Consider the following 12020-nt stretch of genomic DNA (forward strand, 5'->3'; position numbering starts at 1 on the left):
AACGTCTCCTCCTTCTGTTTCAATGTGTGTCCGTGTCTCTGCAGGTTGTGAGTTGATCCCAGTACAGTACCTTCGCTGGGGTGACCCTGAGCCCATTGCAGCTGTGGTGTTTGCCTGCCTCGGCCTGCTGGCCACCCTGTTTGTCACCGCAGTCTTCATCATTTACCGCGACACCCCCGTCGTCAAGTCCTCCAGCAGGGAACTCTGCTACATCATCCTTGCTGGCATCTGCCTGGGCTACTTATGTACCTTCTGCCTCATTGCAAAGCCCAAACAGATTTACTGCTACCTTCAGAGAATCGGCATTGGTCTCTCCCCGGCCATGAGCTACTCAGCCCTGGTAACCAAGACCAACCGTATTGCGAGGATCCTGGCTGGCAGCAAGAAGAAGATCTGTACCAAAAAGCCCCGATTCATGAGTGCCTGTGCCCAGCTGGTGATTGCTTTCATTCTCATATGCATCCAGCTGGGCATCATCGTCGCCCTCTTCATAATGGAGCCTCCTGATATAATGCACGACTACCCAAGCATCCGGGAGGTCTACCTGATTTGTAATACCACCAACCTAGGGGTCGTCACTCCTCTCGGATACAATGGGTTGCTGATTTTGAGCTGCACCTTCTACGCTTTCAAGACCAGAAATGTCCCGGCTAACTTCAACGAGGCCAAGTATATCGCCTTCACCATGTACACCACCTGCATCATCTGGCTGGCCTTCGTGCCAATCTACTTTGGCAGCAACTACAAAATCATCACCATGTGCTTCTCCGTCAGCCTCAGTGCCACCGTGGCGCTCGGCTGCATGTTTGTGCCGAAGGTGTACATCATCCTGGCCAAACCCGAGAGAAACGTGCGCAGCGCCTTCACCACGTCCACCGTGGTCCGCATGCACGTGGGGGACGGCAAGTCATCCTCCGCCGCCAGCAGGTCCAGCAGCCTCGTCAACCTGTGGAAGAGGAGAGGCTCCTCGGGGGAAACCCTAAGGTAAAAGCTGTGGGGACCCTGTGGGCACGGGCTGCTATTGCTGGAGCAGGGGCATTTGCTTCCTGGGTCTTTTCCATGGAAAACACTTGAGTGAATGAAGGTATAGGGAGCAGGGTGTTGGGAAAGGGGCTGTGGGCATGTTCGCTGAGTAGTTTTTGTGGGGTTAATTGGGTGTGGACCCAGTGACTCAGGCCAAGGCAGAAACTTAGAAGTTTGAGGCCCCTGATAAAGCAAAGAGTTACCGCAAAAGCGGGTGAGGTCAAGAGGGCGGAGAGAGCACAGTTAAGTCACTGAGCCACGGCATCCAGGCCCTGAGGGGACAGAGATACATGGTGCATGAAATTCTAGTTCACCAGAAAAGATTACAGAAAATTTTTAACCAATAAGATGATGCTGAGAACAGAATACCAAGAGCCTCACACATCCGACCGCCCTTGCACATGCCCAGCGCATAGAGACGTGAGAATATAGAATTTATATTCCAGTTCTTAATGGGAAACTTGACCTCTTTGAGAAATGTCTAAATAAATGAAAGAGACAAGAGAATAAAGTAGCTTTGAATATCATCTTTCTAAACAACCAGCCAGTCTCCCACTTTCTCTGTTGCCCACAGTCCCATCCCATCTACCCCACCAAGTTCAGTACCACAGGTTTTGTTACTGGGCAGTTGCCATCTGAAAAGAATCTGAAGTCAACAGTCAGTGGTTTCCCCGCCATGTGAGGGACTGCCTTATATGATAAATGCCCCCTAAGGTACGTCAAAAGGCAACGAGAACACCATATCAGTGGCTTGGGAACAAATTTGAAGGTGTTAAAAAGGCTACGTAAGTTATTTGGTTGGGAATAAGGATCTTCTCTCTTTAAGAAGTACGTAATCTGATGAGAAAAATAAAATAAAGGGGGGGGGGCGGTGAGGGGGAAGGCAGATGGAAAATATGCCAGCAAGTTTGAGATATGGAAGACCTTCTGTGTATAGAACATGACATCTGCAGGATTTATTGAAGAAATAGAAGACATAGTTATCCCTGAGGTTTACAATGTAGTTGACTACCTTGCACCAGGTGCATGGAAAGATATGAGAGGCATACAGGAATTAGAAAAGAATTGAAAGTGGTAAGGATACCTGTTAATAATGCATCTTTTTGATGTACAAAAGTGCTACTCAGGACATCATCTGCTAACTCTACAGAGATTTGACAAGTTTCCTAAAATCTAGATAAATAAATGCAAGATAAATGGCTAAATAACATCGCTTGAACAATTCTTTAACTATCATTTAGCCTACATAAAATCTTCTATTTTCTATAAGCTCTAATCCCTCAAAGCCTGAGTTGTGGTAATGGTGAAGATTCTGTGTCTGCTGAGGACGGAAAAGGACTCACAAGATATTTAGAGTTACCCACATGGCCCAATTCATTTGCATTATTAACATGTATCCTTGCCACTTTCAATTCTTTTCTAATTCCTGTATGTCTCTCATGTATTTCCATGCAACTGGTGCAAGTCAACTAAATTATAAACTTCTGAGAAAACTGTCTTCTATTTCTTCAATAAATCCTGGAGATGTCATGTTTTATACACAGAAGCCCTTCCATATCTCAAACCTGCTGGCGTGTTTTCCATCTGCCTTCCTGACTTCTCTCTAAAACATTCGTTTGCAGAAATTTCTGCAAGATCAGCCCTTTATTTTATCTAAAAAAAATTATTTTGTCAAACTTAATTTATCAGCCTTTCATTAAATTCTTTCTGTAAATAAGTCCTCTTTGGCATCCTGATAGAGAAAACAGTTTGCTAAAGGGGAAAAATTGTGACTCTGTGCCTAAGTACCCCCAAAACTCTCTAGGGCGGGCTCCTTAGAGAGACAGCATGGAGCAGTGGTGAAGAGCACTGGCTTTGCAGCCAGGTTCTCCTGAGTTTGAGCTGAGACTTAATCTTTTCATCCTCCAAATTCAGATCATATCACCTACTTCATAAAATTGTAAAGAGAGAAAGGAATAATGTGGGTAAAGTCCAAGCACACAGTAGATACTCTACTAAAGGTAGCAGGATGCAGAACTAGACAGCACTGGGATTGAATCCTGGCAGCATCACTTGCTAGCTGTGTGACATAACTGTAGGCCAATCACTTAACTTCTCTGTGCCTCAGTTTCCTCCTCTGATAAATGGAGATGATGAAATACATACTTCATCCAGTGGTTGTGAGACTAAATGGGTTCATATGTGTAAAGTGGATGCCATACCTGCTCCCCCTTTTAAGCTACAATCCTAAGAAATAAATTAGATCCAAACTAAAATTCCTTCCTCTATGCCTCACATGAGCTCTCAAATTAAGTATTTCTTCTTTGTGATCCAAACTCAGATGTTCATAACACTAGCATGATAATTATCACATTGTAGAATATGACTGGTTATGCATGGATTTACCTCCCTGTTTAGTTTATGGTTTTATAAAGGCCAGTGTCCATTGTCTATCTCATTGGAGCTTAAATAATGGCAAACTAGTGAACTTGGGTACTTCTAATACTTTCACATTTTATTCTAAATTACCCCCATTACTTATGCTTCTCTGGCTTGAATTCTGCAATATGTCAGTGAGCCAATTTATTGGGACCCAGGGTACTATGTAAATTTGAACAAAGTACTTGAGTTCATTTCTTCCACTGTACAATGGTAGATAAGCAATCCTGTTGTGAGGAGTAAATGAAGTGATATGTGTTCAATTCTTAGTATCAGCACATAGAAAGTACTCAATAAATGGCAGATAACCCTTTTAGAAATGTGTTCAGTTGCAGGAAAGATTAAGCCAGATTTTCAGAGGCCTATGTGATTTCTTTGGTTTCATTTTCCTCATACCACAAGAAATACGCAGGTGAACTGTTCCTAGTATTCCTCCGAGGCTCAGTGATTCCAGAGCCAACATCTCTGCTATTCTATTCACCTTCTCTTAAAGGTTGATGTTGGCTGTCATGGCTCTATGCATTGCATCCTTTTGTTAGGGGAAGTCTTCTTAGAGTCCCATAAAAATTACCTTTATGTTTCATGAACAAAATCATCTTATATAGCTATCTCTAGCTGCATGAGTATAAGAAAGTGTGCTTTTAGCTTTTATATCATCCATAATGGAAACTGAAAGGGAAAAGGGAATAGTGTTAACTGCTATTGGATAAACCAGTAAATAGTGTCTACCATGAGAAGTGGCAGTACATAATAGTAATAGTGGTGGTAGTAATAGAATTGTCTCGTGGTTACAAAATATTGAAAGTAGAAGCAATAATCATTCCCATTTTTCAGATGAGGAGTTTGAGGTCCAGCATGGTTAGAAGACTTGCCCATAGACTAGTCAGTTATGCAGCTCTTTTTATATCAGGCCTCAACTTTTCGGCATTTGAGCTGAACATTTCCCAGAATGTATTTTTCGGAAAGCTATTCTCACAAACTGCTCCATTAAAAAACAAAAAACAAACAAACAAAAAAAAACAAAAACAAAAACCTTATTTGGTTAAACAAATTTAAAAAAATAACAACTCTGACTACTCTACCCTTTTATCCTATCTAATAATCCTATCTAGTTTATTTTTTTTTTTTTTGTTTTTTTGTTTTTTTTAAATATATTTTATTGATTTTTTACAGAGAGGAAGGGAGAGGGATAGAAAGCTAGAAACATCAATGAGAGAGAAACATCGACCAGCTGCCTCCTGCACACCCCCTACCAGGGATGTGCCCGCAACCAAGGTACATGCCCTTGACCGGAATCGAACCTGGGACCTTTCAGTCCGCAGGCCGACGCTCTATCCACTGAGCCAAACTGGTTTTGGCAATCCTATCTAGTTTAGACTAGACAAATATGCAAATTGACCATACCTCTGACACCCCCACAAGCCACGCCCACCATCCAATCAGAGCGAGTATGCAAATTAACTCAAACCAAGATGGCTACAGCCACAGAGAGCAAGGTTTCCTAGGTAGCAGAGGAAGCCAAGCTTTCCACCTGCCCTTGCCAGGCCTAAGCCTCCACTCAAGCTACAAAGTTTCAATTATAGAAGGTAAACAAATTCAAACAAATGGCGGCAGAATGGAGCTTGAGAGAGCAGGCCAGGGTTGCCGCCGGCAACAGGAGAAGCAAAGCTTTCTGCACACCCTGGCCGGGCCAACCCGCTTAAGGCTACAAAGTTTCAATTATAACCCCAACACAAATGGCTGCCGACCTGGGAGGGAGCCCCAGGCTTGGCTCCGCTCCAGGCTACAAAGTTTCAATTGTAGAAGGAAAATAAATTCCAGATACCAGGGCCTCCGCTTGAGTTGCCAGGGGGCGTGGCCCGCCTGAAAACCACCACAGGCCCCTCGCTCAGGGAACCCCCACCTGATCCGGGATGCCCTTCAGGGCAAACCAGCTGGCCCCCACCCATGTACCAGGCCTCTATCCTATCTCATAAAAGAGTAATATGCAGATTGATCATCACTGCAACACACAATATAGCTGCCCCCATGTGGTCAAAGATCCTGCCCCCATGTGGACACAAGATGGCCACCACAAGATGGCCAGCAGGAGAGAGCAGTTAGGAGGCACCCGGCCTGCAAGGGAGGGCAGTTGAGAAGGACCAGGCCTGCAAGGGAGGACAGTTGGAGGTGATCAACCCTGCAGGAGAGGGCAGTTAGGGGTAACCAGGCTGGCAGAGGAGGGAAGTTGGGGGCAAACAGGCTGGCAGCAGAGTGGTTAGGGGGTGATCAGGCTGGCAGGCAGAAGCAGTTAGGGGCAATCAGGAAGGCAGGCAGGTAAGCAGTTGGGAGCCAGCAGTCCTAGATTGTGAGAGGGATGTCCGACTGCCCGTTTAAGTGATATGTGTTCAATTCTTAGTATCAGCATGGTGGGATCGGGCCTAAACGGGCAGTCGGACATCCTTCAAGGGGTCCCAGATTGGAGAGGGTACAGGCTGGGCTGAGGGACAACCCCCCTCTGTGCACGAATTTCGTGCACCGGGCCTCTAGTTGGAAATAAACACTGAGACGTCTTGAAGTGTGGAAACTAATCAGTCATCTATTAATTTTTTTCCATCTTTTCCCAAGCTTTGGAACACAGGACTATTTTTTTTTAAAGTAATTCTATTAACATTCCAGAGAATCAATACTAAAAAGGAGACTCACTTGGGAAAAAAAAATCATCAGAGCCAAAAAAAAAAAAAGTAGATATGTTCCTAAGGCCTGACTTATAAATCCAATCTGCAGTGAGAAGGCTAGCAGAAAGAGCCAATTTCTACCTCCAGTCATGGAGATCACTTCTGTTTTCTGAACACCTAAGGGAAGAATAGAACTAATTCCAGCAGATCTAGCAGTTTACGGGGAAGTTAAATAGGTTCACCCTAGAACAGACAAAAGAAAAATATCCAGAGTCAGTCATTCAATTCACTGAAATAGCAAAGGGAGATTTTTATTTAAAAGGCAGTGAGTCACGAGAGATTTTTTTTTTAATATAGTAACATACCATTTATGCCATCAATGTATAGAGGTCCCTGTGATTAACAGTTTGGTTCTAGGCACTAATTTCCAGCACATGTGGTGTGGCATCAAATCATTGTCAAGCAGTTAATGCCAAGTTTCTACTTAAGGCCTTCACTTCGGCTGCAGATTGACAAACAAACACAAAACCAGTTCTGGCCTAAATAAAGCCCTGAATTTGATGAGTCGGAAATTCTGCCCTACAAGATTCAGAATTTCCAGGGTTGTGGGGGTGAGGTCCTTAGTGGGCCTTTCATAGCTAAATAATAACAGAGGCATATAACTCTGCATCAGAAATTTTCTCAGAAGGTAAAACCCTCCCCTAGGAATTCCGGTGGCAGAAACATTAGTGTTGCCTCCACCTTAATTTTAGAAACTGCCATTTGCCACTTTTGTTTTAATTAACTAATTAACTTTGCTTTAATTAACATTGTCATGAGGGCCCACTTAGGCTGTCTGCTCAAGCAACTGCTAGTCCTTTCATATCCATAGCCCAGATTATAATTTGCCTGAAAAATTGTTCCTCTTGTGTGAATTCCAATATAATCCAACTCTGATCAGAGCTTTGATGATTTCCAATTGCTTAGATCTCATTAAGGGGTTATTAGTCTGTGTGAAGTGATGTTCCTGCCATTTCTCCCTCCTTGGAGCCTCCTGCCAATTCCTACTGTCTCTTCAGACCCTTTCTGTTTCCAAGGCCCACGTTCCTAAGCCCTGTCAGATCAGGCCATCTCACAGACTTGCCCTCATCTGGACTCAGAACATGTATTATGTATGTCGTACATTTAGCACACATTCCTCGCATCTTCTTCATCTATTATTTACTCACAAACACTCCCTGAGAACTGAGCATTGCCAGGAACTGTGCTAAGCCTCGAGGATTTGGAGGTTGTTTGGGGTATATGCGCAAATTTTCACGACTACGATTCCTATCTCCCTTGGTGCCTAGCACAGTGCCTGACATATTTCAGTTCTCAGCGGTAGATTATGAATCTGATGGGCAACAGCTCTTAGGGATCACACCATCATCACAGTGAGAAGACCACTCGCTTTGTTGACTTGAGTGTCCAGATTTCATATGACAATGCTTTGTTCTTAAAATATGAGAAGAAATGCATTTTTTCTAAAACCAAACTTTTCTTTTTTTTCAATGCAGTTTCCATGGAATGCCTGCTCTGTGCCAAGCACTGTTTTAGATTATGGGAATGCAGAGATAACTAAAAAATGGTCTTTGAGGAAACAGATAAGCTCAATAAAGTAATACAGTTATTTGATAGGAGTCTATAGGGGAACAAAGGGGCCAGAGGTAGAAGCAGTACATTCTACATGTTGGGAATTAGAAAATCTTCCAAAGGAACCAATTTAAACAAGAGAATCTGTTTAAACATTTTAATCCCTGCTTAGATGTCTTCAGGGTTCTCCACTGGCTAAGAGAGGACCGAGCCAAGCTTCCACTGCCTGGCAGCAAAGGCCCTGGGTGGTATGACTCCTTGTCCCCTGGCCAGCCTGGCATCTAGTCACTTCCTGTCTGACTTTCCATACTGACCCATCGCAATTTTCTTGCATTCAGGCCTCTATTGAGGCATTGATAGAGGTATAATATACACCTGCTCCATCCACCCTCAGGTCTCACATGGCCAACTCATAGTCACCTTCCATATCACTTCTCCTGGGAAGCCTGTCCTGACCTCTCAGACTCCATTAGGTCCCCCTGCTTATGAACCAAATGAGCCCTTATCATCCTGTGTTATAATTACCTGTTTTCTTGTGAGGCTCCCTAACACACAGGTGCATGTACTATCAATTTAGGAAGCACAGGGACCACATCTTACTCATTTTCTGTGCCACTGGCATCCAGCTCAATGCCAGGCACTGTGAACACTCGAAAATGTGGCTAAGTGACTGAATGGGTGGATAAATAATGACATTAGAGCTACACTGGCATTTACCAGTGAACAGTCAAGGGCTGAAGATGGTAAATAATTATATTTATGAGCAGTTGCTACAGGGCCACGCACTGCTCTAAGCCCCTTATATGTGTTAACTCTGTTAATACTCAAACATCCCACATTTTACATATGAGGAAACTGGGGCAAGTGGAGGCTAATTTGTTTGTTCAAGCCCATACAGAGAATGAGTAGAAAAGGTAGCCGGCTTCCAAGCCCATGCATGTTCCCCATTCCAGCTCTTAATACCCTGTGGCCTGAACTGAGAAAAACTGGGATTAAATGGGTGTGGAGTGCGACACCACCCCGAGGAGTTTCCCTGAAAACTGCCCCGAGATCGGTGTCGCCCTGTACTTGCTGATGAGGCCATTCCTTCCACTGAGCCTGACCGCATTTCCTTTTTGGCTGCATGAATGAAATACACAGACGCATCAGATATAAAATTTGAACTTTAAGGACTGCCTGAAATGTTTCCTGTTTAGTGAATATTTTTTTAAATATCTATATAGATTTTGTTTGTGAGAAAAAGTCTGACTCATTTTTACGTCTTATAATGGTTATTATAGTTAGTATTAATATATTGTAACTAGGGATTATGAGGATTTGTATTACTTTCTTGACTAATTCTTATTTATTTATTTATTTATTATTTATTTATTTATTTATTCATTCATTCATTTATTTATATGCCTGATGTCATATAAAAGCTCACAAAATAGGGCAAGTAATCCTGATGTTTCACCTTGCTCCAGTCTTTTTAGAGTAATAATGATATGCCGGGTACAGTGCTGAGTTCTAGGAGTACAGAAACAAGACACAAACCCTACCCTGAGGAGCAGCTCAGAGCGGAGACCAACCCATACAGAAATCACTGATAGAGGAGAAAATGCACTGGGAAGTCAGAAGTCACCAATGGAGATCCTGGGAAGGTTTATCCGAAGGGTTGAATCCAATGGACAATTAAGTGAGCCGGTGGAAACCAGGGGATATGTGTTCTGGGGAACAGCATGAACAAGAGCCCAGTGGCATGGTGCGTGCAGGGAAATACAGCATGTACAGTGTGTCTGCAGGTGACAGGAGACAGGCTGGAGAAGTTGACAGAGGAGAGGCTCAGCCTGAGGAGCCGTCAGTCAACCACCTTCCATTCCAGTTCCCTCGATCTCTTTTCAGCGGTCTCTCCTCTCTGTTTAACCCACCACCCTGGCAGACATCCAGTTTCCTCATAGCCATGGCCACCTCCCAACACCAACTTGATGCCTCCCACTCACCCCAACCAAAACTCTGTGTCCTCTCCCTTTCTCTGTGCTAAATAGAGAAATTAATTTGTGCTGTTACAATAATGGTTATTGGCTTCCTACATTATGCTGCAAACACTTATTGGGCAACTACTTTATTACAGAGACTGTATATATATGTGTACATACACACACACACACACACACACACACACACACACACACTACTGGCCCTATGCACGAATCCCTGTGCGAGCTCACTGCAGCTTGCCTCAGCTCACTGCCCCGCCCTCCCGGTGATCGGTCATTACACGTCATGGCATAATGACCATTTGTATATTACCTCTTTATTATATAGGATCTTCACACAATGTTTTATAACAGAAAACAAAACCTCCATCCATAGATAAGAAAAATAATAACTGAGACATATAATAAAGCCCTTTATTTGCTGCATATTTATTTGATAAATGCTAAAACCCCAATTTAGAATTCAAACCCAAGTCCATATGTCTTCAAAGCTCTTCTTCATTCTAACATTGCCTTTCTGATTCATTGATTTTTCTCAACCATGGATCCTGCTTTGTTGTTGTTTTTCATATACAGGTTAACTGTGACTATATTTCTGTCTCATAAAATATTCATATTTTGATTCTGATTTGTACTCCCAGAGAAATGAACCTAAAGGTGGCTTTTTTTTTTTTTTTTTTTTTTGCATAGAGGCATTTGATGTTCAAGGTGACATCATGGAACAAGGTAGCACATCAGCCCCTCTCATGTTATGACCTGGCAGAAGTAGTGTGTGCCTTGTAGCAAAGACATGGATTCCAATTTTGGCTCTGCCACTTACAAGCTGGGACCCTAAACAAAGCACTTAACTCTCAGAGCCTTTAGACAATGGGACGATACTATGCATTGCAGCCTGTGTTACGTTGACAGGTTCACTGTGAGCATAACACAGAGTGCCTCCCATAGTCCAGATCCATGAGCAGAGTGTCTCCCATAGTCCAGATCCAATTTTCTAGTCATGGAGTCATCTCAGTTCATGTCTACCCAAAACACAGCTCCAGCGATATAATATGAAAGGTTCCATGACATCATTCTTCAGGAAAGCTACTGAGATGAAAATATCCTACTTTGGGAATCTGGCTTGAATTACTAGTCAATCATTGCCATATCTTGGGGACCCACTGCCTTCCAAATTCCCATTATATTTTTAGGTGGGGGGTTGAGAAGTTTCAGTTAAATGCTTTTTTTTAGAACTCAGGCTTTCCCAGAATTTAAGGATGACTTGAAGGTGTTGGCCATTTTTTCTCATTCCCCTTGTGGTTTTGTCAGGCATTTATATCCCTTCATGAAAGAAAAAATATATATTTCTGACCTGATGCAAAACATATGGATCCATTTTATCCAATGCTCAGAAACTAAGTAACAAATCACTGTGGTCAGTTTTATACATAACATAATATGAAGCTCTCTTTGGTGAGGCAAGTATGTGCTACATTCACTTACGTTTAGCCAAAAAAAAAAGGAAGCAATTGAAGGAAATCATCACTGCAGCCTTCAAGCTTGCTGTCTGGCCTGTTCTCAGCCATCGCACAGCACAAGCCACGTGGTAGGAGCTGCCAGAGAACGTGACTCCCCCTCTGCGAGTTACAGTGGCACAGCCAAAATCACACACCATTAATGCTGCTTCCTCTAGTTTGTTATCACATGGCTTTGCAATGAAAAGAGAGACTGTGACTTAGTAAACAAACATGAATGTGCCCCTGACCTTGTTCTCCTAAAACAAATAATAACTGAAAAGAAATGCCTGGTGACCCTCACGAAGCTCCCAGTGAAGATAATGGTAATTACAATCAGTATTTGTTAAGCAAGTCCCAGTCCTGTGTGAGACACTATATTATATGTTTTGCATATTAGCATCTTATGAAATAATGCTCTCCAATCCACCTGGACCTCAGATGCATAATCCTATCCTGACCACCACATGCCCTGAAAGACATAGGCCGTTTAACTCAGGCTGAGGGAGAGGAGATTTTGGCGTTCTCCATACAAAATGTCTATGAAGTATCATGACATTCTACAAGGTTGTGACTCTGGTCATCTGTGACACACACACACACCCTACCAGAGATCACTGAGGGCAGAAATGTTTTTCTTATTCATCTCTAGAATGGCTTGGAGCAGGAGCTCTGTAATCACTCTTGCAGTATTGCAGAAGGTAAAAAGGAGATGGAGCCCGAATGTGCCCTCTGACTTACATTCTTCAAAGCATAACAAGGTCTCACTGTCCTACACCGCCCACCTTAACTTCCTCCAATGCTATGTCCTGGACACTTCAGTCTGGATCCCCCATGTC

The 12020-nt window shown here is 43.2% G+C and overlaps 1 protein-coding gene across 5 annotated transcripts in view; it reads left to right on the forward strand.

The window, feature by feature from the left end:
* The window catches only part of GRM5 (glutamate metabotropic receptor 5), a 417372-nt gene that overhangs the window by 366900 nt on the left and 38452 nt on the right, over positions 1-12020 (forward strand). For all 5 annotated transcript variants that reach the window (XM_054725511.1, XM_054725512.1, XM_054725513.1 and 2 more), the window contains exon 7: positions 45-984. In XM_054725511.1, the coding sequence (XP_054581486.1) occupies positions 45-984 (940 nt within the window). The remainder of the gene's footprint in view (positions 1-44; positions 985-12020) is intronic.

Source organism: Eptesicus fuscus, chromosome 13, assembly GCF_027574615.1.
Source record: "Eptesicus fuscus isolate TK198812 chromosome 13, DD_ASM_mEF_20220401, whole genome shotgun sequence".
NCBI lineage: Eukaryota > Metazoa > Chordata > Mammalia > Chiroptera > Vespertilionidae > Eptesicus > Eptesicus fuscus.